The sequence below is a fragment of the Saimiri boliviensis genome, chromosome 2 (genome assembly GCF_048565385.1).
Source record: "Saimiri boliviensis isolate mSaiBol1 chromosome 2, mSaiBol1.pri, whole genome shotgun sequence".
NCBI lineage: Eukaryota > Metazoa > Chordata > Mammalia > Primates > Cebidae > Saimiri > Saimiri boliviensis.
Genome location: NC_133450.1, coordinates 152,030,682 through 152,058,441, shown reverse-complemented (window position 1 = coordinate 152,058,441; position 27,760 = coordinate 152,030,682). Strand labels below are relative to the sequence as shown.

The window sequence follows — 27,760 nt, the reverse complement described above, 5'->3', positions numbered from 1 at the left end:
CCTGCTGTCACAGAGCTGGCATTCCAAAGGATTTTTATATTCTAGAACAGAGCTATCTAATTAAGTAGCCAATAGCAGGATGCAGCTATTGAAATCAAAACCTGAGTTAATTAAAAAGAAATAAAATTGGCCAGGCGCTGTGGGTCACCCCTGTAATCCCAGCTCTTGGGGAGGCAGAGGTGGGAGGATAGCTTGAGCTTAGGACTTTGAGACCTGCCTGGGCAATATAGCGAGACCCCGTTCTCCACAAAAAGGAAAAAAACCAAAAAGAGCACACACAAAAAAATTAAATTTAAAAATTTAGTTTCTCATTTATACTAGCAACATTTCAAGCACTCAGTAGCCATATGTGACAAGCAGCTATGGTATTGAATAACACAGAGCTAGATGAGTACCATCACAATAGCTTCCACGGTACAGAGCTGCTCTGAAGAGTTTGCCAGACTTACCACCATTCTGAGAGTTGAAAATATCCCTGTAGCCATAATATGAGATGATTTATGATGACACCAAATTACAATTACTTCATATATACATATAATCTTTCCTTTGAAACATGTGGGTTATATCTAGGATACATGGAGCCTATGGGTTTATTTTTATTTTGGGTGTCCTGTTTTTACTTACAAGGTGGTAAAATTAGAGTGGTGGAGTAGTATTTAGAAGTACTCACTTCTCTTCATATATTTCAAGCAGGTACTGGCTCAGTACCCACCATCCCAGGGAATGGAAGCTTGCAGCACAGAATCCAGAAATAGCCCTTGAGTTTCTCTGGCTGCTCTTGTGGTCCAATTGTATAAGCTCTCAGGGACCTTAGAGTGCTTTCAGAAGGGGCAACAGAAAGAAGGATTTGGGGAATAGATTAAAAGGTCTTGGCAGAAGCAGGGCTGGAGGAAAGAAGAGAGAAATGTGAGTCTGCACATAAACATGAGAGTGTATGAGAGTGAATGCTAGCTTACGCATGCTTTGTGGGCTACATGGTGTTTGTGGAGTTCTGCTGGGAATAGCTGGGTTGCCTAGGACTTACTTGGGGTATTCATGGTAGAATAGAAAAAGCATGGTCTTTGAGGTGATGCAAACACGGATAGGGTGAAACAAAAGGGCTTTGTTAAAGGCAGAATTACAACAGACGCTGAAAACGGTGATGATGGGACAAGCACTAAATTTAATTATAGGCAAGGTATTAGCAAGTCTGGAAAAGGTGAAAGAAAAGTGGAATATTCCAAGGTCGTATCAAGAGTTCACCTTTGTGAAAGGTGACGAATGATGCTTCTCTAGCATCACAGGCCATGAGCAATTTCAAAAGGAGAGCCTCCTTTGACATGGAGAATTCTCTAGCCATTTGGGGAGGTTCCTCTTCAGGATCTAGTTACTCTTCTCCATTACACAAAGTCTCCAGTTCCATCCTTTTAGGGCTAGATATCATTATCTTCATCTGACCTCTTATATACTAGAGTTCCAGTCTTTAACTCTGGCTAACTCACTCCCACCATACTTCTATCATCCTCTATTCCTACGATGCAAGCTTCTCCAGCCACCCGTCCTCCTCTGGGCTACTGTCCTCCTGTGATGCTTGGCTTTCTGTCTCCTGAACCCTCATTGCTGTTTCCTTTTTCTTCTTTTCTCCTGAGTCTTCTGGAACCCCATTATCACAGAATACAAACTCTTCTGCTTTCTTGGATTTTTTTTTTTTTTTTTTTTTTGAGATGGGGTCTTGCTCTGTTGCCCAGGCTGGAGTGCAGTGGCACAATCACAGCTTACTGTAGCCTTGAACTCCTGACCTGAAATGATCCTCCTGCCTTGGTCTCCTGAAATGCATGAGCCACTGTACCTGGCCTCCTTTCTCATATTTTTATGAGTCCACTTCCCCATTTTCTTGCTTTAATTAAAATCCACCTTGCAGGAAGACACCTCTTTGTAACCTTTTCCAGTAGAAGTTTCACATTTTTCTACATTGTGGTTCCCAAAGGTAATGTCTGCATTTTTACTGATACTCTTTGCCTTTTCCAAACCACTGTTTTTCACTCTTATGCAAAAAGCCCTTTCTTTTTTGAGTTTCAAGTCGTCCTGATCAAAGTCTTCCTGTTCATACTTCCTCCTGTCATTATTACTAACGACTTCAATATCTGTATTGATAAACACAGAAGAATCAAGCTTCAAGATACTCGACCTGAACTCCGGCATGTTCTAGACCCCATCCTCATAGCTACCCCTGGACCTTATCATTATTCTAAACTGCTTCACCTCTTAATTCTGAACACAAATGTACTATTCCTTGACCACAACATCATATCATTATAGCTTTCAGGATCTTTAGTCAATGCAATTGCTTCTCAGCCTAGAAAATCTACTCCATCGATCATTCCTTTTTACTCTGGGGCTTTCACCAACCTTTTACCTTTACTTTCTTTTCCCTCCATCTTAGACTTCACAATGTATAACTTGAAGAACCTTCACAAGCATCTTAAATAACTCTAGTCCCTGTTTTCTCTGCCATGTGGGCACAGCAAAGCCTAAACCTTGGATTAATCCAGCCATTTGTCTTTCCTGTATTATAGCTGGGGTGCAGAGTCTTGACAGGGAAAACACACAAGCTATCTATGCAAATAGAGGCCCAGAGCAGTCCTGTGAAATCTATCAAGTCAGTGACGTCTGCCATTTTCCTAGTGGTGATTATAAGACATTGCTCTTCTCAGAGCTCTACTGCATTGTACTTTTTCTGCTTCTCCTGCCCCACTTATATGTATACAGCACTTCTCTCCCTCTTCCATAGTAAATGATTTGTCCTGCTGCTCATTTTCTCTTGCATCACTGTAACTGGTTTTTGCACTTGCCACTGAAATAAAAATGTTCTGGCAAAAGTCACCAGTGACTTCCTGAAGGACTAACTGAATGGACTTCTGTAAATATTCACCTAGTTGGAGTTTTCTCTTGCGTTTGACACTGCTGACCACTCAGTATTCCACTCTGGCCTTCTCTTCTCTCTCTACTTGTGCCTTCTGGTAAGCTCACCCATCATGGCGGTTATATAGTTGATCTCTAAATCTCTATCTCCAGTCCAGCTCCTACTGAGCTCCAGAGTTCTGTGTGCGAAATAACCTTCTACACAGGTTTCCTGGAATGCCCATAAAAACCTCAAACTCAATTCAATCCCAATGGAAAAAAACCCCAAACCCTCATAGTTCCTTGTCCCAGATTCTCTATCTCAGTGAATGCCATCATCTTTCAGACAAAGCCAGAAATTTGGCATAATCTGCAGCTCCTCTGTTCTAAATTCTCATCTACTTTTCCCACTATCACCGTCTGCACCATCAATTTCTTTCCAGGTTCTTTTGATTGTACCTTCCTAAAATCTCATCCTGCCTGTTTCCCCCATTCTAGCTACTGCTGCATTAGAAATTTCCTCTCACCTCTTACCTCCCACCTCAATCCCTCCTATGGACCCTCCACAGTTTTGCTTGGGAGCTCTGATTAAAACATACATCTTGATCATGGTACAATCCTGAGCATTGAGTGGGAGTCCTTCAGGATCTGTACCCTGTATCTCTCCTCAGACCCTCTGTCCTACGTCCTGTCTCTTGCCTCTTACTCTGCCATCAGCTATACTAAACTATCCACTGCTCCTGGAACTTTTCATACTAATTCGCAGTTTGGAAGGCCATTCTTCTCTCCTTACACTTCCTGTTCTCATCTGCCTGAATCATCAGCTTATATTTCAGGGCTCAGCTCAACCCTCCCTGTCTCTGCAAGGCCTCATCTCTCACCTGAGATAGAACCAACTACCTTTTTTGGCTCCACCTCTACACATGAATTGTCAATGTCAGTTTGCCTTTCCTTGACGGTAAGCTCCTTGAAGACAATGCCTCTGCCACATGCATCTCTGTGCTCTGGTTTCCAGTTCATAGGAGAAACAAAATAAATATTCATTGACTGAGGAAAGAATTCAAAGTGGAGTCTAACCTGTGAGAAAATGCTAATTAAATGTTATGACAATAGAACAAGTGTTGAACAAAACAGCGCCCAGAATCATCACAAAGGTCTGTCTGCAGATAGCTCTGTTATTTGTTGATCCATTAAGCCTCAGTTTGCATTAGTAAACAAGTCAGGTGGATATTCTCTATAACGTGAGCTGACTTTCAGGGACAGAAAATGAGGATGGCGCCTCATGTTGGCTTGCTTCCTTAGCAATTTGTGAAAACAAACCCCAACAAAACAATTCTCCCTTTCCCAAAAGTTGGCACTGGCTCAAATTTTTCTTTTCCAAAATACTTTCTTTGGTCAAGCAACACTCCCCACACTATAGCTGTTAGGCATTAGTGTGCTGTGAATCCATTAGAGAAGGTCAGTCCAGAATACTAAACAGATGCACAGCCCTGAGTCTTGAGAATTGGAGTTTCATGATCGCAATGCATAACAACAGCCATCTTCTTGGTTCATACTGCTCTAAGCTTCACCATAAGCGGGGGTATTTTAGAGACTGACTCCTTGAGCTATCCTGATTTCCACAAAGGAAGTGAGGAACAATTAATTTGAGGCAGAAAAATAATTCACTGTGTTTTAGCTTTACATGCACACACATGACAAAAACAACACTAAATTCAGTCAACATCACAGAGACAACTTGGATACAAAAAAGCAAGGTTTTGTTTTTGTTTTTTAAATAGCAAGCCTTTGTACTAAATATATACATATATAAATAAAGAAAAAATAAAATAGAAACCTTCCTACCCCAAACTACCTATTAATTTCAGATGAAAAAGCCCTAGGTAGTAGGAAAAAAAAATAACCCAGGCTTTAAGTAGATTGGATAATTTGGAGTGAATGGAAAGGGCTAGATAATATTAAGTTGTCATGAAAGAAAGTAAGTTTTGGACATTCTGCTTTCACATTACTATCTAAACTTGTAAAATTACTCAGAGAAGCAGAAAGGAGGACTAAATTTAGACCCCGACTTAATGCATTCAAGAGCATGATTCATTTTCCTCCTGCCCTGGTACAGCCTGGGGAATCTGAACATATAGCCGGCAACACATGGATGCCCTGTAAATAAATGAAAATTGCATCCATTCAGAGGCTGGAGAAAGCCAGAGATCCCCCATTTTCCCTGCCAAGAAAGGTGTACTTCTAGGCACCTCACACACCAGAATGCAGAACCAGATTTCTAAGCTGGCGAGAGTCCATCTAATTTTAGCTTCGTTCCAGCTTTGGCATGAAATGCTGCTGGGCTGGAAATGTATTCTGCTGCTCCTCTCCTCTAAGTGGCTTTTCCTCTCAAGTTCCAGTGGGATCCTGACCAGCTCTCAGAGGCCATGCCACATGGGTCACACTAATGAGAGTGCCCAAAAGGGTGTCACATTTGGTAGCCATGCATTTAACAAACTAGAGCCCAAGTCACTTCGCGGCAGCCCCTAGGTTGGCTCTTGGAGAGCTAGGATTCTACATAGCAAACACGTGAGGACAATTTTGGGCTATTTGAAAGAAACTAAACAAACCAGAAAGGAACCAACCACACAACAATACCAAGTTCCATTTTCACGAATTAAATCAGGGTGGTAGGCAAAGTTTCTAGGTAGGGCAGACAGTCACTGTCCCTTCCCCAGGTTCCTTATCTTCTGCTTCCAATCATATTCTCTCACTCTTCCCTGATTCCAACCCCAAAGCAAACATTTCAGCCTCCACAGAGAACTTAGGTTAGGGCGGAACTATCATTTGTGTTTAGTCCCACATGGCTTAGAGGTGAAAAGCACCTAAATTATTTTGTGACTTTACAGTGACTCCATCTTTTTCCTTTTGGTTTTAGTTTTAAGCACATTTGGAAAGTAACCTTACAAGTTCCATTCTAGTATCTTAGGCATTATTGAACTTATCGATCTTTGTTTTCTGTGTTTAGAACAAATAACAGAAAAAAAGGTGGAAGGCATATCAAAAATGTGTAGTAAGGTAACAACGCCTCCCAGAAGTGAGGGCATCAAAGCCGCCCTCTCTTCTGAGGTGTATGATTGACGTTCAAAACCCATCCCAAGGGCCCCATTGTATATCCACATATGTCTAACCCAATTAAGAAAGAATGTTTTCCCAAACATGAAATGGGCTCAGCAATTCTGAAGTAAAAAAACAAAAAGAGTTAGCTATGGAGCACGCGCATTCCATTAGAAATGAGTCACTCTGCGAAGGTGTGTTTGAATGAGTAGCACTTCAGAAGGCCCGCACGGGGTACATCCACAGGATGGGACTGGCAGACCCTGGGCAGGGCTGTGGGTCCAGGCGGATATGAGATCCGATCAGCCTGAAAACATGCTTCACAAACCAACCTAGGCATGACACAGAATAAAGGCAAGACACCGTAGGGCAGCATAAACAATTTGTACCTTTCTCAAACAGCTCGGTACTTGGGTCTCCAGGGCAGTTCTGAATGACGAGGTAGGGCAGTCATCTAAGCCTCATTGGGCCCATCCAGTGCCATAACATGAGTATCAAATCATTTGGAGGACAGGGATGTTCAGTGACCTTAGCCAAATGTCATGACAGATTTGGGGGCAGCCTTCTATATCCATTTGAGAAAGGACAAATACTCACTAGCACTACACAGAAAACTGGCTGATTTAGCTTAGAACAGTGGCTACCATCGTAGCAATTTCAGAACGTCAACAAGGAAGGTAAGTGGTTGGGGAAGGGCATCATGAAGGCTGCATCTATCCAAGGCTGGGTCAGTTATACATTGGGGTTTAGAGTTGAAATTTATTCTCACACACATAGAGCTCCACAGATCTAATTAACAGTGTGGGAAATCTACTTTCATATTTCATTCACACAAAACACGTCTTCTCTGTCTCCAGGGGGTTTTCGAGTTCTAAACTACAATCAGCCCTTCTTTTAAAATAACAATAATAAATCCTCTTATTCAGCCAGATGGTGGTGGTTGTTGCACTAGGCTGGGTTCATAGTACAACATCAATAAATGGCCACTTGTAGAGGGACAGACAGAATCCCATTTGTAAAGCACACCTACACCTCCCTCCTTCTCCCATCCCCAAATGTGGCATTGTCAAAACACCCCTGGTGGCTTAATCTCATTTTGAAGCAGAAAGGAAAACTAAAAAAGGCAAAATAATATAACTAAGTGGAAAAGCAATTTCTTGGGGGAAATAGCGCATTTAATCTCTGAGCAGAATGATCATAGGTGGGTTTTTAAAAAGTGTTGTTTTGCCTTTAGGGACTGTTTGAAAGCAGGCTCTCAAAAGGATTTTCCGCAGTCCCTGGCAAGCTGTCTTGGTGAAGGCTGCACATTGTCAGCCAAAGATATTACAACCAGGAGTTGGAGTTAAAATTCTTCCTCAGTGAGCTGGCTAAGTCTCATGAAACAAGTATTTGTTCCAATTAGGTGTTCCAAAAAGTCTTGCTTGCCTCAGATAACACATTTTGAGAAGGGAAGTGTATTTGTTCAGAATCCATCGTGGAAGAATAAATGACATACCAGTGTGTTCTGTTGCCAGGGCACACATCCTCTTCACAGGTCTGGAGGACTCACACTCTTTGGTGCCTTGTTCCTATTTTCCTGGTCTCAGTCCTACCTGGAATGGGTAGTGGGAAGGGGCATGCTAACTAGTCTCTGCTCCTGCTCTTAACAAGCTCTACTACCTGGTTATATAAGCCTAATCCACGTCCGCAGTCCAGGGCTCAGATGGCTGGCCTGTCAGCAAAAAATGCCTGAAAAATCTTAATGCAACAATGTTGGAGGGATGTTATTTCCAGAACTAAACTCCTCAGGGGAAATGAGAAATCATTGCTCCTGGGATTCAACTCCTCCACACTGAAAGATGTTTCTTTAATGATGCTTTCTTCCCAAAAAATTTCCCAGTGCCTGGTGTGTCCTGACATTTGGTCCAAATAAAATCCTGGAACAGACTCCTAGGAGACAACTTTCTTCAAACTCCATACAAAAGGAGTGTTTATTACAGAGAATCAGCATTTATTAGGGCATGAAACCTTGGGGGCCTGCTGGCATTCACTCCCCACACTGAATTGCTTCATAATATAGATGCCATTTTTTTTTTTTTTTTGCATTAATAGCAAGCAACTCAGTTTATGACCTAAGGCATTTTCCATACTTCCAGGCAATGAATACTAGCTTCCTATGAGTGTCAATAGCACATAATTTAAGACAGTGGGAAAGAGAGTTGGAGAATAGTTTCCAATGCAAGAAAAATACCATGCAGATGTTTGCCCTTACTCTTGAATTCTGATGGTGAAACTGAGCATTGTTTATTTGTTCTGAAGACCAACTGAAGAAATTTATTTTCTAAAGGCTGGGGCTGATGGCTAGGGTAGAGGTGGGGAGTTAGTGACATAAAATATTACTGATATGAAAATATTCAACACATGGCCCTGGGATTTTGAATCATAAAGTAATTTAGATCTTTTTAAGTGGTTCATTTTTTGATCAAATTTGGTTATACCAGATGTCGATTTGTGTCACGGAACATGACATAACTAAAGAAACACCCAAGAACTACTTTTCTAAAATTGTATATTCACCTTCTGTAATTTTGTTTTTCCTCCAAGATGGCTAAGAATCGGTCCTCTATCTTGAGCCATTTATTGAGAACAAACAAATGAACTTGGAAAAGACACACCCGAATTGAATTTAAATACCTGACTTTGGTGTATGAGAATCATAAACTTGCTTACGGTCTATCTGGTCTGCAAACACTTCCCCATAAATCATCCAGTAGGGCATGTAGAAGATGTTCTTGGCCAGTTTCCATGATGGTTCCTCATTGGGAAAAAGTATGGCTTGCCTGGCGACCCCAAAGCTCATCAGCACCACCAGCATAATGATGACAAAGTACATCATGTCTATCATCTGGAAGGGTGAGGAAGCAGAGGGAGAAACAATAGAAAACCTGTATGATTGAGTGTTCTTATAAATGCTGACAATGATGGGAACCTTTGGAGGAGGTCCGCTTTCTAGACTGCTGATAAAGGGATGTTTAGATAGGATGTTGTGTCCAGATAGGAAGATGCTTGTTCTATTGAGTCCAGTGTCCACAGAATTCTATCAGTAACTCAAAAACTGTTTAAAAAAGTACACACACAAATGATGCCTCTTCATTTTTCATTGCTGTCTGTGGGACCGAGTCAAGGCTCGGCATGTGAGTCATAAATGGAAGCTTAGGCCTCTATGTGAATCCAGTACTAACTTTTTCTCTGCTCCTGGGGAGGCAAGTGTCCTCTTTGAGGAGTCTCTTTCTTCTTCGAGAAATTGGAATTGGGATAGTTGAACTATTCCAAGAATGACTGCAATGCTGTAAATTTCCTTTCTAAGTTCTGAAAGGCTAATGAATAATTGGAAAGCTAAAAAAAACAAAACAAAACAAAAAAAACTGCTTATAAACAAAGCCAGGATAAACCAAATATCCGTTGTATTCTGTCTTATCTTGTGGCCCCACCCCACTGCATGGTATTCTACCACCAACCAGTCTCCCAGAGAGAAATGCTGTTCATATACTTCTCCTGCAGGGCATCCCATTGGCTATGGAGGGTGTTTTCTTAGGCATTAGAATCGTGCACCCTAATGACTCATACCCGTAACTGACATGTTTGTAAAATCCTCCAGGCTGCTCTCTAATATAATGTTATTTCTTGTTCCTCTGTCTTCCTTGTTTCTTTCCATGATGTATGTTATTCGGGATCTGTTTCTTATATGCCAAATGACTTTCCTTTTATTACCCAAAATATTAAATAGATGAGGATGCAATAACTATTGATTTTCCTAGCCAGAACCCATTACTTCCTCTTTTTACAGGCCACAAGGTAGGTGTGTTTTTCTGGCTAGGTTAAATATGATACTAGCCCCAGCAAGAGTGACAGAAGGCAGGCATATGACCAAGACAGGCCAACCAGAATCCTTTTTTTGGTTTTGTTTTGTTTGAAGCTGGGAGAAAGAAATTCCTTGTGTCTTTGTAATATACAGGGTGAATTCAGAGTGTCTGAAACCGAGTCCTCCACTAGTAAAACTGATCAGAGTGAATGAAGCTGATTTGCAGGAGAAAGACAGCAAATCCTGACAGTGGTTGGATCTCTGCTTGCAGTAGCCCCTAAAGCCAGTTTCATTATGCCCTTCTGTAAGTCAGTATATCCCTTCTAGCCTTAAGGTAGTTGGGAGATTGGTTTCTATAGCCTGCATCAAAACATCAAACACAAAAGACTTTCTCTTAGATATCATGCTTCCTGAAGGGATGCCCATCCACAAAGAAAGCCTAATGCTACTTTTATCAATGATAATGAAGCCTTCACATTAGTTTTACAATTTTATCTTTTATTCTTATTTTTTTATTTTAACTATTATTTTTGAGACAGAGTCTTGCTCTCTCACCTAGGCTGGAGTGCAGTGGTGTTATCTTGGTTCACTGCAATCTCTGCCTCCTGCGTTCACACAATTCTCTGCCTCAGTCTCCCGAGTAGCTGGGATTACAGGCGCTCATGACCATGCCCAGCTAATTTTTTTGTATTTTTAGTAGAGAAGGGGTTTCACCATCTTGGCCAGGCTGGTATGGAACTCCTCACGTTGTGATCCACCCATCTCGGTCTCCCAAAGTGTTGGGATTACAGGAGTGAGTCACTGCTCTCGGCCACGATTTTATTTTAAAAGAGTGTATTCTATGGTGTTTGTTATTGGAATTCAAACATTATAGGTTTCCTTGTATGCCTTAGGATGCTGGAGTCTAATCAAGTTTCAAGGCAACTTTAAACTTCATCTCACAAGTATTGCATGACTTCAAAACCAAACAGGAGTATCTTAAAATCTGACATTCATTCGTATTTTTATATTGTCTTTAAAGTTGAACGCTAGTTAGTTATTTCTGCTATAGCTTAGTGGTCTCAGAACTCTTTTAAAGTGAGGAAGCCAGCTGTGTTGAAACAGTTTTATAGGAAACATGGGTCTGTTTTTCATCCTGTCTTTCTCTTATTTTGTAAAATTCTTTCATCATTTATTTACAAAAAGTTCTATCAATGAAAAAGCACACATGGGTCCTTCATGTTATGTTTATTTATATTGATTAAAAGATGGTTTGGGAGAGGAAGATTTGTGCTCATGAGATTTAGAAGCTAGCTTGACCCAAGAAAACTCAGCCAGTAAATACAGAAACTGTTCTAATTTAATTTCTCAGGGTTGTTTTTGTTCAGATTGATTGTGTTATCTATCCAAAGGGTCAAAACAATCAAAGGGAAGAAAAAATTCTTCACAAACACTTAGCTTCATATATTTCAAAGAAGTCTTAACTTTCATACAAATACCAAAATCTGATAGAGTGGAGTGCAGAAATAGAGCATTATTAGGAAGAACTGGGGCTGACCGCCTCCTTTAAAGCCAAATTGTCCAGTTGGTTCAATATTAAGGGAGCTGATCCTGTCCTATCTTTCTGTTGTGTTCTACAGAGGAGAGTGTATATATATATATAATACAGTGTGTGTGTGTGTGTGTGTGTGTGTGTATGTATATGTGTGTATATATATGTATATATATATATATATACACATATATATACACACATATATATATACACATATATATATATATATATATATACATATATATACACACATATACATACACACACACACACACACACAAACATACACATACTATAGTGGTTAAACACATGTACTTTGGTGTACTTGGGTTTTCATCTTGACTTTCGTAGTACAAACAGCTACATGGAAAAAAATCCACACAAGAAGAGTAAAAATAGTTATAAAATAAAGTCTTTACTAAACTTTTAAAAGAAAAGAAAAGAAAAAGAAATAGAGCTAGGTGGCTTTGGGCAAGCTGCTTAATCTTGTTTTATTTGTAAAATAGGAATAAAAATAACACATTTATTTTGTAAAGATTAAATGAGATAGCATGTGAAACAATGTGGTAAGTTCTGCATAAATGTTAATGTGTTACTATTATTGCAGTTGGAAAGCAATCAGGCTTTGGAGTCAGATAGACAGAAATTTGAATCCTGTCATTGTCCCTTGCTTAGTCTCTCAATTGTTTGTTCAGTTATTAAACAAAGATACGAAAACCTGTTTTTTGTGGGGCTGGGGGTATGATGATGACAAGTCTGACATGGTATCTGGCACACAGAAAATGATAGCTATTATTACTGTTTTTGTTCTGTGTTATTTAAGTGAGCTTAGTGCTAGGCTTAGAGAATTCCATTGAGAGGTGGAATATGAAGGAAAGGGGTCAGGAGTCTTTCTGGCTATGTCGGCTTTCCATGCCGTGAGGTGTTTGGTGCACTGGTTTGTTATACTATGGAAAGACTCAATTTCAAAAAGGACTCCTAATAATTGTGTGTCCAGGAATCTAATCAGCTGTCTGTCCCTAGACCACAGGGCAGGGACTTAATTGGCTGTTTTGTGCTGAATGGGGACTCCCTTATGTTGAGAGGCTTTCAGTATAAAACACATCTGGGCACATTTTGTTAAATTCCAGCCTGGTAGTCCACCTGGCTCGCTGATAAATTCTATAGGCATATTTTATCTACCTTCTGGATCAGTGTCTCAGTTATTGAACTGATTATCTTAAAAGGCCCTTGAAAGAGAAGCAAAGTCCCCAAATGTATTCATTTTCTAGTTATTCTTGACTGATAAATGAAGTCATTCATAAGTTAAAAGGTAGAGAAAATGCAGTACATTCCTCTTGCATATTCCTTAGTAAGGTTTCATTCTAGTCAAAACTGGGATAATTATGCCATTATTAAGATGATAGACGTGGATTTTAAAATAATCTCGATGCATTAGCGTGACTTTAGTTATTTCAAGTATATAAATGCTACCCAGGCTTTAAAGGGTAATATATTTAGTTAGTTTGGGTCTTTTCAGATTTTATATGTTGAAATAAAATAAGGTAACAATCAGAAAAACAACCAATCTGATTATGTAATCACAGAGTGCAGTAATTCTCAACGTGTCCCCCAGTTTCATTCCCTGGGGGACACGTGGAGATGTTTGGAGACTTTTTTGTAGTTGTAACTGTGTGTGTGTGTGCACGTGTGCATGTTACTAGCATCCACCAGGTAGAGGCCAGGGATACTGCTAACTATCCTTTGGTACACAGGACAGCTTCTTAAAATAAGGAATTATCTAGCCCACAACATCAGCAATGTCAAGGTTGAGAAAATGTGGCCTAATTTTATGGCTATTACAGTTCTTTGTTTTCACTGGGTCCACTTGAAAATACATTTGAGAATCTCACGAAAGCTTGTCCCCTCTGTCCAGAAAATTCACACACCCACACATTTTTATATATAAATTGCAGAGAGGGTCCACAGATTCTACCTCCTAAGCCCTATCCATAGACTCTAAATCTAGACGCTCTGCTTTTAGACAGGAATTTTCACCAGAATCTCAAATTCATTGTTAAAGTGCAAAGAAGATGATATAATAGAGTAAGATACACATTTTTTTCCTAGTCCAAAAAATCCCCAATTTAACTGGGGTTCCTTTTTGGGTAAGTAACTCAAGCTCATGAATTCAAGTTTTTTGTTTTTGTCTCTAGAATGAGTTTGGTGATATTTGGCCTAAACAATACTGGTGTTATAAATACCATTTGTACAGAAGGGTCAGGAATACAGCATAATAATCATGCTCACCAATTTTTCCTTTTTTTCGCTGTATTTAAAACATGTCATTTGAACAAAATAACAGATATAATTTGTCAGCTATCAGCTGTGAGACAGACATAGCTGGTCATTTAGTACGTATTATTTCTAATCATTACAACAATAACCCTATAAGACATGCATTTCTTATACATGACTACTTTAGAAATGAGTAAACTGAGTCTCAAAGGGGTTTAAATAAATTGCTCAATGTGCCATGCCCAATTCATTTTGAATTCAAATTTGCTCTCTCTTTGCATGAGTCTGTCAGTACTTTTGTAGGAAAAGTTGCGGTTATTTAAGATTCATTTCAGTAGAGATACATACATAGACAGGGCTGTCATAAATATTCAACTAGCAATGATATATGGTAAATCTTGAGTGATAATAATAAAGAACATCAGCTAAGCATGGTGGCTCATGCCTGTAATCCCAGCACATCAGCTAAGCATGGTGGTTCATGCCTGTAATCCCAGCAATTTGAGAGGTCAAAGTGTGTGAATCACTTGAGGTCAGGAGTTTGAGGCCAGCCAGGCCAACCTAGTGAAACCCTGTCTCTAATAAAAACAAAAAATTAGCCAGCTGTGATGGCAGGCACCTGTAGTCCCAGCTGCTTGGGAGGCTGAGGCAGAGAATTGCTAGAATTAGGGAGGCGGAGGTTGTACCACTGCACTCCACCCTGGGTGATGGAGTGAAACAGTGTCTCAGAAAATAAAGAACATCTACTGACCAATTATTGGTTTCAATGGCTGATACAATGGAAGTGAAGTGAAAGATATTAGCCAAGAGGTTTTCCTTTTTTTTTTTGAGAAAAAATACCTTACTGCTGTCTTGAACTCTGGGCTCAGGTGATCCTCCCACCTCAGCTCCCAGGTAGCTGGGATCATAGGCTCATGTCACCAGGCCCTGCTAATTTTTCATTACTTTTTGTAGCATTAGGGTCTCACTGTGTTGCGCAAGGTGGCCTCAAACTCCTGGGCTCAAGTGATCTGCCTGCCTTGGGCCTCCCAAAGTGCTGGGATTATAGGCATGAGCCACTGTGTCTGACCAGCAAAGAGGCTCTTTGGTAAGACGTGTTGGTCTTTGGAGGATGGATGTATTTAACTTTTCCACATCTATTTCATGAAAGTAAAGTTGGGGATACACTTAAAAAACTGGGAGAACTGATTAAAAGTACCGCTTTCTGGCTTCAGGGTCTGATTGCTCCTCGAGTGAGTTTTGGGAGGGAGCTCATTTACTGATGTGCTCCTAGATTCACACGGATGCTGTCCTCCTAGGGTTCAGTCTCTATGGACAAAGTGTGGAAACTGGTGTGTGGTCAAGGACTAGTGGAACAAGTCCTCAGCTATTTGTAGGGAAGCATATTAGCTTGCTACTTATGATTCTTTCTTCAAGAGTTTGACAAGTGGGAGCATAATTCTGGAACTTAGTTCTTAACAGACATCACTTTCCAGTAGTGTAACAAACACATGATGCATGATGGAACTTAATGTTCAACCCAACCCAACTCAACTCTGTTTTTCTTCCCTTTGTGTAGGGTAAGGCATTTTTTCTAGAACTTTATTTAAAAGCACAGGATCTTTGAAAAAAAAATCTGTTAAAAATTTGTACTGGAGACCCATTCCTCCTCAAACATCCAGCTAAAATGTAGCCTCCATCTGCTTTTTCTGATGTATATTATCTTTTCTATGGTTCTGTTGTACGTTAGACACATCTCTATTACAGCATTTTTCACGCAGTATGGTACTTACCCCTCCCTCCCTCCCATCAATTTTAATCTCGTGGAAAGAACATCTTTGTACACCCAATTCCTAATCCAGTATCCAGCACAAAATAGATGATCTTTGTAAATTTTTCAGTAAAGGAATGAGTGACTAATAAATTCTCCAGTTTTGTCTATAGATGTGATCGAACCCTCAAACCTTCAAAAGAAATTTATAAAATAAAACGCCTCTAGGGCCATCTCATTTAGACTTTGATAGCAGGCGAAATATTATTTCCCTCCATCTATTACCACCACTCTTCCTCTGAAAGCTTACAACATGGAATCAAAAGATCCTACTTACCATTTTTCCAATCATCATTACATATGGGCCCAAATACTTGTTCACGCCAAAGATGTCTAGGAGACGGATGTACCAGTAAATGATGTTCACACAGTAGATGACCCTCCCATCACTCCTGAAGGGCTGGTCTTGGAGACGAAGGATCATTCCAACAGAGAACAGAAGGATGGCAATGAGGTCCGTGACATTCCAGTACTCCTGCAGCCACACCTTCACTTTTTGCAGCAACTTCCCTGGCTCTGACATCAGAATCTATAAGGCAGGAAGGAGAGCAGGGTTAGGTCTGGTTTCTGTCTGTTTTTTCAGCCCAGTTGGGAAGTGCTTGGTCTGCTGGCTGATATTAGTAGCTTGTTTGTCTACCTATATCTACTTAAATACTTGCATGCTATGAAAGTCCAATCACGCTAAGCTAAGGCAATTATTCTGCTGCAGTATTCCAGAGGCAGATATAAGCAATAATTTTGATTCTTTGGGTGGCTGTAAAATTCTAACACACACACACAAGAGTTTGGTATAAAATTATTCAATCCCAGTATGCCACACACCTCTGAAGTCTTTCTTCATCTCCGTAAACAGTGCCAACATACTGAGTTGCAGGCTGCTCACTTGGGAAGACTCCTCCATTTTTCTCTTTCACATCCCACATCCTCTGCACCAAGTCCTAGCACCTCTGTTTCTAAATGCAACCTAGCCAACTACTCACCACCTCCACTGCTGCTGCCCTATTCTAAGCCCCGTCACATTTTGCAGGTTGCAGCAGCCCTCTAACTGGTATCCCCACCATCGTCATTGCCCACCTACCCCTCAACCCCTTCTCTGAGCAGTACGAGGAAGGAGCTTTTAAACCTGGACCTTTAAAGATCTGGCTGGTGCTGACCAGGTTTTAAGCATAGGTAAAAACTCATCAAGCTGTACCCTTATGAGCTGTTAACTTCGTTATAAATTATGCCTCAACTGGGAGACTTATGAGACAAATCAACAACAACAGAAACCAAGCAAATTATTACAGTGGTATACCTGAGCTTTCTGATGACTTCCATTACAAATCGTGACCAATCTAAACTCCTTGTAGTGGCCTCATTTCACATCCCATCATCTTCTCCCTTATTTTCTACCCTGTAGCCATAATGGCCAGCTCTTAAGCATAAAAAGTTTATTTGATATTCAGGATGCTTGTACTTATTCCTTCTGTTCAGCACTTTCTCCTCCCAGATTTCTATTTGGCTCCTCTTCATCGTCAAGGTCTCCAATCAAATGTCCCCTTTTTAGGAAGGCCTTTCTTGACTACTTTAGCTGCAGCAGCCTTCACGTCCCCAAGTCACTCTCCAGCACCCTATTTAATTTTTTGAAGTTTTCATCACTATATGAAATTACCCTCTGTATGCTTGCAGGAGTATGTGTGTCTGACTGTCTACCTACTTATCATCTATCGATCATCTATTCATCCATCCATTCTTTTCTTTTTCCTAGACAAACCCTTAAGGGCAGACCCTTTGTACCCCAGGCCCGTTACATATTTGTCTATGGACTATCGCGTAGGCACTAACAGCAGTTTTCCAGTCCACTGCATATCCTAACTCCTTCATGGGACTCTTGCCTTAACTTAAACCTAGAGGGGCTACCATGCATGGGTCTATGAAATGCACCGCTGGACAACAGGAGTTGCACCCATCCTGTACCACAGACCACCCCAGGACATGAGAAGCCAGGGAACCCCACTTAGTGAAGCTGTGCACGATGGCCACCTTCCTCAATGGCTCATGTTTACCCCTGAGGATTCTATCGCTTCAAACCATGACCACCCCTTTCCCCACTTCAGAACCTCTCAAAGGAGAGGAGAGAAAAGATTGGAGGCAGGTCTATCTCCAGCTATTTGTGTGAATCCTCATGTCCACTATGATGGTTTACCTTAATCTGAAATAGTAAGGAATACAGGTTTTAGGAAGTCAGGGCTGGGGCTATAGTCCTATTTTTTATAGGTGGTATCCTGCCCTAAGCTCTAGCCCAGGGGATCTAAACTTTAGTGCAAATCAGAATCAACTGGAGGGCTGGGTAGAAGTTTCTGCTTCAGTAGTCCGGGGGTGGGGTGGAGAATTTACATTTCTAACAAGTTCCCAGCTCCTGCTAGTGGCCACAGTTTGAGAACCACTGTCGGTACTCATCAGCAATCTCTGCGGCTGCTGTTGTCCTCTCACTCCCTGGCTGCATCGTAGCAGAGCCAAAAATCCGTGTATGTAGCTGGGAAGAGGGGGTTGGCGGGCAATGCCTTGAGCTTTTCCAGCCCTTTGTTCACACTTTCCTAAAACTGCTAAACACAGAGGTTTGTAATGTAATTTTTAAATAGTGAAGCTTTTTTTTTTTTTTTTTTTTGTAAAGTCCCAACATTAAAAAAAGAAAGCAGAGCAGTCTGGGGTGAAGCAGAAGTGGAAAGAGTCCCCGCTGCCTCCTCCACCTCTCAAACCAGCCCTCAGGTACCTCTCTTTGAACCCTGAAAGCCTGAGGAGTATCACGGGGGAACAGAAAGAGCACTGAGTCTAGGGACAGATTTGTCAGGTTTCACACTCAGTTGTCCTTTCTAGCTGTGGAATATGAGGCAATTTTTTAATTCCTGAGTCTCAGTTCCCAGACCTGTAGAGTGGGATGTTCTCATAGTCACGCTGTCGACCTCACACAACTGTGGGGAGGATCCAGATGAGATAACGTCTACCCACGCACGCTGTAAACAGTGCCATGCTATTAAGGGATTACCAGGGCTTGCTTTGGTGACTCCAGGCAGAAATATGTGGGGCTGGGAATGGGGGCATCATGGGAAACCACAAAGGCTTTCTTGTGTATCCTTGGGAAGGCACCAAAGCATGCAAACTTTTCCATGTTCCCAGGATCTTGCGCCTGAGCCCTGGAGGTCCTGCGTGCTGACTTTGAGGAGGCAGGAAGGCTGCGGTCTGTGGGGTCCTCACCCATTGGTCGTCAGGCACCTCTTGAGTAAGTTCAGGGCAGGACATGGGGGTTGGGGCACTACCTCATTGGGCCGCAGAGGAAAAGGTCATCCTCGGAGGTGGTCACCGCCTCACCCCCCACAGGAAGCGAGGACTCTTTGGTTGACCCCTTCCTGACCCCAGCCTCCAAAGCCCTGCCCTCCCTGCTATTCTCTGCCTCCTCAGGAGAGATGGATATCCAGGCCTGGAGGCTCCTGGCAGCCTGCCCGTTTGGCAGCCTCTGCCAGAACAGTCCGTGGAGTACAGGCTGCTCCCTGTCTTCTCCCTGGAGAGACTCCAATCTCCCTGCTCGAGTCCTTCCCTTTTCTGCTTATCATGGGGAAGGAATATGTGTCTAGGCGTTAAATCGCGCGGGCGCCAGCTGGCACAACACAGCCACAGGGCCTCGGCAGGAGCGGGCCTCAGTTCTCAGAGAGCTGCACAAAGACCCAAGCAAATTTATTACTGTTTTTCAGTTTGCGAATGGGAAATGCACAACATTGGTCAAGAAGAAAAGGCACCATGAATGGGAGGACAGAAGTGTAGACAACTAGCTGGAACAAGGCAAGGCATTCCATTTTTTTTTTTTTTTTTTTTTTTTAAAGAGATCCAGGCTCTTGTCAAATGGGACTGGCATACCCACTCCTACGTTCTCAGGATGGGGAGATGCTAATTGGAGTTAAAATATCCCCCAAATAGTTGAAAAACCCAAGAGAAGGGCTTAAAATAGAGGTAAGACATTTTTTATGACTTCCATACAACTGCATCTAACAGATGCTGCATCTTTTTTTTTTTTGAGACAGAGTTTCGCTCTTGTTACCCAGGCTGGAGTGCAATGGCGCGATCTCGGCTCACCGCAACCTCCGCCTCCTGGGTTCAGGCAATTCTCCTGCCTCAGCCTCCTGAGTAGCTGGGATCACAGGCACGCGCCACCATGTCCAGCTAATGTTTTGTATTTTTAGTAGAGACGGGGTTTCACCATGTTGACCAGGATGGTCTCGATCTGTTGACCTCGTGATCCACCCGCCTCGGCCTCCCAAAGTGCTGGGATTACAGGCTTGAGCCACCGCGCCCAGCGATACTGCATCTTTTCTCTGGAAGAGAATATTCTACATCTGAAACTTTGCCTTTTCACCTGTGTTTGTATTAAAGGCAAGAGTGAAGGTGTGGATTTGTAGGAGTCCTTTTTCCCTGTGGTACCCAGTATGTTCTCTCACCCACTGTCGTACAGCCATTAGGGTTGTTCCTGAGCTCTTAAAGGCACAGTGGACTTGACTGGGACCATTTCCTCCAGAAAGGGCCAGTCTTGCCTACCGTCATTTCAGGAAAAATGCAGAGAAATCAGCACTGCCTCCTAAGCCTGCCTTCCCTAAGGGTTGTCCCTGGTGGAACAGGCGCTCGTGGTGAGCATTGAGCAGGGCTGCAGAGCCCTCTTGTGGACTTTCGCTTGATCACAGTCTTTCTAGCAGCTCGGAATCTGATGGGCCCCTGGGTTACCTCTGATTTCAAATAAACCATTTAGAGGTGACATTTTGAAGGCTCCTTTTAGGCCATAGGAATGGGGGGAGAAAAGAGGCACCCCTCGCCCACAACCTGAAGGACCTGCATGCAGATCACCTTGGTGGTCCCTATGGCTGGTGAGCTGGTGCCCAGCAGGTGCGAGCAGAACGTTGAGAAGAAAAAAAACCAGAGAATGAGGCAAATCAATGAGTGAAAGCAGAATTCCTCCTAGAGCACCAGAAACACATCTGGAGACAGGTATTGACAGGCTGTGCCCAAAGACACCTAGAGTAAGGGGTTGAAAGGGGAGTTAAAAGTGGCAACATCTAGAAAGTCATGTTTTTAGGGATGAGTAAAGACGGGTGTAAACAGCATCAAAAACAACTGGAGGCCTTCTGGGACAAAAGCTATCTTAGCAGAGAACGGACCAAATCCTAAGCACTCGGAGTGACACCCATCTCAGGACCACACTGTGAAGCCTCCCCAGGTTGGACAAGGAGCAAAGCAGCAGCTGTGGTAGCCTTGGAGAAAACAGTCTCCAGCTTAATGTGCATCTCAGGCATCTTCCTGCCCCCTCTGTCCACAGATAACCACTGTCCTTCTCTTATGTTTTCTTTTATGAAAGCTGTTACCTCTCTCATCTTTTCTATTCCCAGGGTGAAAATATAGGAGATGACGATCCATTCCTGGGTGGACGGCCAGCGTTCCATCTTCACTAACACGATATAGTTGAAAAGCATCAGGTATCCGATATACGCCAGCTGTAAGGAAATACAATACGGTGCTTTGGCTGTTCAGGCCCAGGAGCCCCAGCAGCAGCCAAGGCCACCAAGCAGGACACAGAATTTATGACAAAATGAACTTGAAGGTGCTGAACTACCAAAATAATTAGAAAAGATGGTAATACTTGAAATAATAGAATATGCAATCTTTCTTTTATAATATGCAATCTTTCTTTTAACCTGTACATGTGTCGCTGGGGCTCTGGTGCTTTGTTTGAATCTATGTGTCACGATGCATCATTTCGTCTTGCAGTTACCCATTTTTGTGTGTGTCTTTTCTTCACTAAAAAGGGAACCTTGGCTGTCAGTGGCTGCTCTTGCTCATGCGTGGACCTTAGGTTCTTAAACTAGGACAGCACAGTGGATTTTTGCCTCATGAATGCCAGGCAGAGTAAGCATCCGTGAGAAGAAAAGGAAGCAGAAGACGCATGTAACACCTGTAAATTGGTCAAACCAATATAAAAATAGCCCAGGCTTCAAGTGCTTGTCTTGTCAGTGCCCTGGGAGGGTTTTACCATTTTCATTTTACCACCTTCCTGCCCTACCCAGGTTAAAATATTCCTTCCTGGAATTTGCTGCATTGAAACAAAATGAGAGAAGACAACACAATTTATAGAAAGGAAGGTGTCTGTGTGGTCTTTTGTGGACTGGAGTGGGGTTTAATCCCCAAAAGGCTCTGGATCCTGATGTGACTGGCTGGATTGCTGATGTCTGGGAGAACTCCTCAGGGTTTGGTGACTGTACCTGGAGGATTCAGTTGTGTCAAGGTGAGTAAAATGCAGGGAAACTGGTGAGGCTCTTGCATAAGGGGCTGAGGAGCCGTGAGAAAAAAAACTCACCCTAAGGGCAATGGCAGATTAGCTAGGCCTTCTTCAGGCAATGCCTCAAGTTGAGTGAGGCACTCACTGGCCTTAGGAACCACGAGGGAGTTTATTAAAATCTGCTGCACTCTTCAGTGTGGTGTAGCAGATAACAGGACACCGTGTGGGTGAAAGGACTGAGGCCTTGAGGGTACTGTGTGACTTGGGAGGTGGGAAGGCTGCTTAGAAGGTAGAGGAAGCTGCAGCCTCGCTGGGGAATGTGCTGCTTTCTCTACTAAGGAAACTTCCTCCCTCCCTCTCTACCTCCTACTTTCTTTTCCTAATAGAAGAATTCTCTTATTTTTTGAGACAGGGTCTCACTCCTACCACCCAGGCTGGAGTGCAGTGGCATCGTCAACTCAGCTCAGTGTAGCATTGACTTCCTGAGCTCAGGTGATCCTCCTACGTCAGCCTCTTGGGTAACTGGGATGACAGGCACGTGCCACTATGCCCTGCTAATTTTTGTGTTTTTAGTAGAGACGGCATCTCACTTTGTTAGCCAGGCTGATCTCAAACTTCCGGTCTCAACAGATCCTCCTACCTGGGCCTCCCAAAGTGCTGGGATTACAGGCATGAGCCACCATACCCAGCTGAATGAATGAATTGGTTTTTGTGGGTTTTTTGGAGACTGAGTCTCACTCTATTGCCCAGGCTGGAGTGCAGTGGCGTGATCTGATGTCATTGCAAACCTCTGCATCACCCTCCTGAGTAGCTGCAATTACAGACACCCGCCATGGTGCCTGGCTAATTTTTGCATTTTTTGTAGAGATGGGGTTTCAGCATGTTGGCCAGGCTGGTCTTGAACTCCTGACCTCAAGTGATCAACCCGCCTTGGCCTCCCAAAGTGCTGAGATTATAGGTGTGAGCCGCCACACTTGGCCTAAATAGATTCTGAGACTCCATCACGCTGCACATTTGCAGACACAACTGTCGCACAAAACTTCCTTATATCTTAAAGGGTGAACTATGTCAGAGTTAAATGAGATGGCTTATGAGAGCTGGGCAGGTATACTCAGTCTCTACCTGCATGGTTTGTACTGACCCACCCTTACCCCCCCCCAGAGGCCTATCATTTCAGCCTATGCCTAGGTCCTACCCCTCCCCATCTTCAGGAATAATGAAAATTTCTCATGAAATACTTTACTTAAAATTGTGTAGGACGCTGTTTAAAAATCGGTTCAAAATGGAACTTGGTTCATATGGTTTCCGTTTACCATAATACACTGGCATTAATTCTGTAGTCCTCTGAGTACAGACTTCCAAAACACACACAAAAAAGGACTTCAGTGGTTAAAACTCTAAAATATACTCTCAGCCTCCTTCTGACTTGAAATTCTTCTCTTAGTTGGGTCGAATTCCATCACTTGTACGTGAAATGAATATTGCTAACTGCCCTGGTTTTATCATATTACCCACTTCATTGCAAAACCTTCCAAAGCATTATCTTCTCTTGTCATATATAGGCCCAGTCACACACACAGTCTTCCAGCACCTCTGCATTGTAGTATTTAAAAGTAACTCCTTGAACCTGCATCTGTCCTCTGAATACAGGTCTAATGTGTTTAGTGGAAGGAAGGTAGGCATAGGTATCAGAGAAGCTTCGATTTAAATCCCAGCTCATATACTTCCTAGATGTATCATCATCCTTTGTAAGGTTAACCTGCCTAGGCCTCCATTCTGGAGAATGGGATCACTTCCACTTTCCTTATAGTGCCTTTGTAATGACTGAGGATCTAGATATCTGTCTGTGTCTCCCAACACACTGTAGAGGCCCAATAAATACTGAAAATATCCACCTGTTTTTTTCAAGATGGTGGTGGTGGTCTTTTGTCTCCTCTTCCCTTTGATTTCCAATTAACTATGCACACGTCTCTTTTTCTTTCCTTCTTCTTAAAATTGCCCTCATTATTGGTTATGCTTTCTCGATTATCACAGTTACTCTATAGGGAACTTTTCCCATAGTTAAGCTATAACATAGTATTTTGGGACAACTCTCAAAATATGGACTTCTGAAAATAGGGTCTTATGTTTAGATGGCACAACAGAGAACTGGCTGCTGTCTTGGAAGCAGCCTATCTCAGAACTCACCAACATTCCTGCAGCCTTGCTGTAGATTATCTTGTATATGACGTGCTTTGTATATGTGTGTGTATATATGTACTCTGTAAGCTTTAACAACCTGTATGTAGAATGTCCAGGCTTTTGAACAGAAATATAACCTATGAGTCTTATTTAAGTCAGTGGGAAAACTAAGAATTTGCATTTTATTATTAACATATATTCTATAGGAAGTTTAAAGTGGTTTTTTCCAGTTCTGTGAAGAACGTCAACGGTAGCTTGATGGCCATAGCATTGAATCTATAAATTACTCTGGGCTGCACAGAATTGGAAAAAAACACCTTAAACTTCATATAGAACCAAAAAAAGAAAAAAAGCCCATGGAGGCATGACAGTTGTAAGCCCAAAAACAAAGCTGAAGTTATCACACTACCTGACTTCAAACTATACTACATGGCTAAGTAATCAAAACAGCATGGTACTGGCACCAAAACAGAGATATAGACCAATGGAACATAACAGAGGCCTCAGAAATAACACCACACTTCTACAACCATCTGATCTTTGATAAACGTAACACAAATAAGCAATGGGGGAAGGATTCCCTATTTAACAAATGGTGTTGGGAAAACTGGCTAGCCATATGTAGAAAGCTGAAACTGGATCCCTTCCTTACACCTTCTACAAAAATTAACTCCAGATGGATTAAAGATTTAAACATAAGACCCAACACCATAAAAACCCTAGAAGAAAACCTAGGCAGCACCATTCAGGACATATGCACGGGCAAAAACTTCATGACTAAAACACCAAAAGCAATGGTAACAAAAGCCAAAATAGACAAATGGGATCTAATTCAACTTAAGAGCTTCTGCACAGCAAAAGAAACTATCATTAGAGTCAACTGGCAACCAACAGAATGGGAGAAAATTTTTGCAATCTACCCATCTGACAAAGGGTTTTTTTTGCAATCTACCCATCTGACTAATATCCAGAATCTACAAAGAACTTAAATTTACAAGAAAAAAACAACCCCATCACAAAGTGGGCAAAGGATATGAACAGACACTTCTCAATAGAAGACATTTACATACCCACAAACATATGAAAAAAAGCTCATCATCACTGGTCATTAGAGAAATGCTAATCAATACCACACTGAGATACCATCTCACACCAGTTAGAACGGCGATCATTAAAAAATCAGGAGACAGATGCTGGAGAGGGTGTGGAGAAACAAACACTTTTACACTGCTGGCGGGAGTGTAAAATAGTTCAATCATTGTAGAAGACAGTGTGGTGATTTCTCAAGGATCTAGAAATAGAAATACCATTTGACCCAGCAATCCATTACTGGGTATATACTCAAAGGATTATACATCATTCTATTATAAAGACATATGCACATGTATGTTTACTGCAGCACTGTTCAAAATAGCAAAGACTTGAAACCAACCCAAATGTCCATAAATGTGGCATAAATACACAATGGAATACTATGCTGCCATAAAGAAGGTTCATGTCCTTTGCAGGGACATGGATAAAGCTGGAAACCATCATTCTCAGCAAACTGATACAACAACAGAAAACCAAACACTGCATGTTCTCACTCATAAGTGAGTGCTCAACAATGAAAACACGTGGACACAGGAGGGGGACATCACACACAGGGATCTTTCGGGGGGGTAGGAGGCAAGGGGAGGGATAGCATTAAGAGAAATACCTAAAGTAGATGATGGGGTGATGGGGCACATGTATGCCTATGTAACCTGCGTGTTCTGCACATGTACGCCAGAACTTATAGTAAAAAATATATATATTCTTTCTATGCATTTTCCATTAACCAAGATTCATGCTTCTTAAACTATCAAACACAAGCACCAAATCCTGCCACAGTTGGCTCTTCCTCACTTCTTCCTGGGCCTTTTTCTACTATCTCTGGAGAGCAGAGGAAAACATGGTCTTACAGAGGATAGAGTTGGTCACTGCTAGGGAAACTCAGAGCATGCACTGTGTTCTCTGACATGCAGTCACTTTACACTTTGAACTTTTCCAGCCACCTACCTGAAATAGGCTCTCAACACAAGCAGGGCCTAGGAGCCAGTTGGACTCCTGCCTCCTTTCTTCTTAGATGAGAAGACCCACCCTGCTCCTAGAGAAGCTTGCTATGATGAAAAAGTGAGGTTATATGGATATGAGGTGTGTCCTACCTTTCAGAAACTTGGGACAGTGGGAGAGGCCATTTTTAGAAATCTGATGAGAAATACTCTTACAGAGAAAAGCACAGCCCAAAGCACATGGGACCTTCAATCTGAAACTGAATTTCACTGTTAAGCATGTCTGGTGATTTGAGACTGGCATACCTCATTTCCAATCACCTCCTCGAGAGCTGGACTTCATCAGTACGTGAAGATGTAAACACAACTGAACAGATCTGGGAGATCCAGTTTGATGGGTTTGCTGAGGCCAGCCCTGTCAGCCACGCTGAAGGGTGCTGGACACACAGGCCCCACCCCACAAAGAGGAGCTTCTCGATAAGCGGCCAACAACATAAGCAAAGCAGCACGTCTCAGCCATCTCTAATTATAAGATCTACCTGGGAAGCTGGTTCAACTAACACGACCTTTTAGGCTCCTTCCTGAAGATTTGATTCCATGGGTCTACGATGGGGCTAGAAATGTGCATTTCTAACAAAACATCCTTGTCATCATGGAATTTTTTAGAAATACTATCACTTCTACTGATTTCTGCTCTCATGGGTCTGCAAACTTTCTGCAAATAGCCAACTAGTTAACCCTTAAGGCTTGGTAGAACTGATAATCTTTCTGTCTCTCAGCACTCATCAACTCCATGTGGTAGCACAAAAGCAGCCACGTATTGGTAATGTTAAATCAGGTTGATCCTAAAACTGCCTCCTTACATACTTTAAGTTCAGCCTAAAGGTTTCTCTACGTTGTCAACTATAACAAATGAAGGTGTAACAGGACCATTTACCAAGTTTTGGTCAATCAAAGGTAGCCAACTGTTGAAACTGTGTTCAGATGAGGCAAATGCTGAGCTGTAGCCAATCCAGCTATTTCTGTACCTCACTTCCATTTTCTGTATGCCACTGCCCTCTTTCTGCACGTAAATCTTCCACCACATGGCCCTGCTAGAGTCTCAGAGCCTACTCTGGCTTGGAAGGCTGCCTGATTCACGAATCATTCATTGCTCAATTAAACTCCTTTAAATTTATTCGGCTCAAGTTTTTCTTTTAACAGAAAGTAAGAGTCTGTCTGTGTTCCAATTATGTATGGACACTAAAATTTGAATATGTGTCTCAAGTTTTCGTTTTTAAATTTTATTTCAACCCTTTAAAAATGTAAAAACCATTCTTAGTTCACAGGCCATAATCACAGGCCATGGGTTGAATCTGGCTCAAGGGCTGTAGTTTGCCAAGAACTGTTCCAGGCTAGCAGTTGGGTGATCGTAATATGAAAGGAAGAACAGACCTGGGTGTAAAATAGCTGCAAAAATATTATCTTGGGCTGGGTGCAGTGGCTAATGCCTGTAATCCTAGCACTTCGGGAGGCCTGAGGCAGGCCTATTGCTTGAGGCCAGCAGTTCGAGACCAGCCCGGCCAACATGGCAAAACCCCATAGATACTCAGGAGGCTGAGGCACGAGAATCACTTGAACCCAGGAGGTGGAAGTTGCAGTGAGCCAAGATCACACCACTGCACTTCTGCCTGGGTGACAGAGTGAGACCCTGTCTCCAAGATAAATAAACAAATAAGTATCATCTTGATAAAATAGTTGTTAGGATTACAGAGAGTACTTAAATGATACTTAGAACATTGCCTCAAACATAGTAGCTGTTCACTAAAAG

At 42.1% G+C, this 27,760-nt stretch overlaps 1 protein-coding gene and 1 long non-coding RNA gene across 16 annotated transcripts in view; one reads left to right on the top strand and one right to left on the bottom strand.

Annotated features, from left to right (window-relative positions):
* The window catches only part of TRPM3 (transient receptor potential cation channel subfamily M member 3), a 919,012-nt gene that overhangs the window by 53,922 nt on the left and 837,330 nt on the right, over positions 1 to 27,760 (bottom strand). For 9 of the 15 annotated variants that reach the window (XM_074394688.1, XM_074394693.1, XM_039461312.2 and 6 more), the window contains 3 exons: positions 20,826 to 20,954; positions 15,719 to 15,970; positions 8,689 to 8,863 (listed from right to left, as the gene is read on the bottom strand). In XM_074394688.1, the coding sequence (XP_074250789.1) occupies positions 8,689 to 8,863; positions 15,719 to 15,970; positions 20,826 to 20,954 (556 nt within the window). Of the gene's footprint in view, positions 1 to 8,652; positions 8,864 to 15,718; positions 15,971 to 20,825; positions 20,955 to 27,760 lie in introns of all 15 variants that reach the window. The other 6 variants (XM_074394685.1, XM_074394692.1, XM_074394689.1 and 3 more) reach the window with 1 other exon arrangement.
* Positions 18,586 to 27,456, top strand: LOC141583712 (uncharacterized). Its single transcript, XR_012516563.1, has 3 exons — positions 18,586 to 18,700; positions 20,850 to 21,742; positions 25,950 to 27,456. It is a non-coding gene; the product is annotated as an uncharacterized LOC141583712 (long non-coding RNA).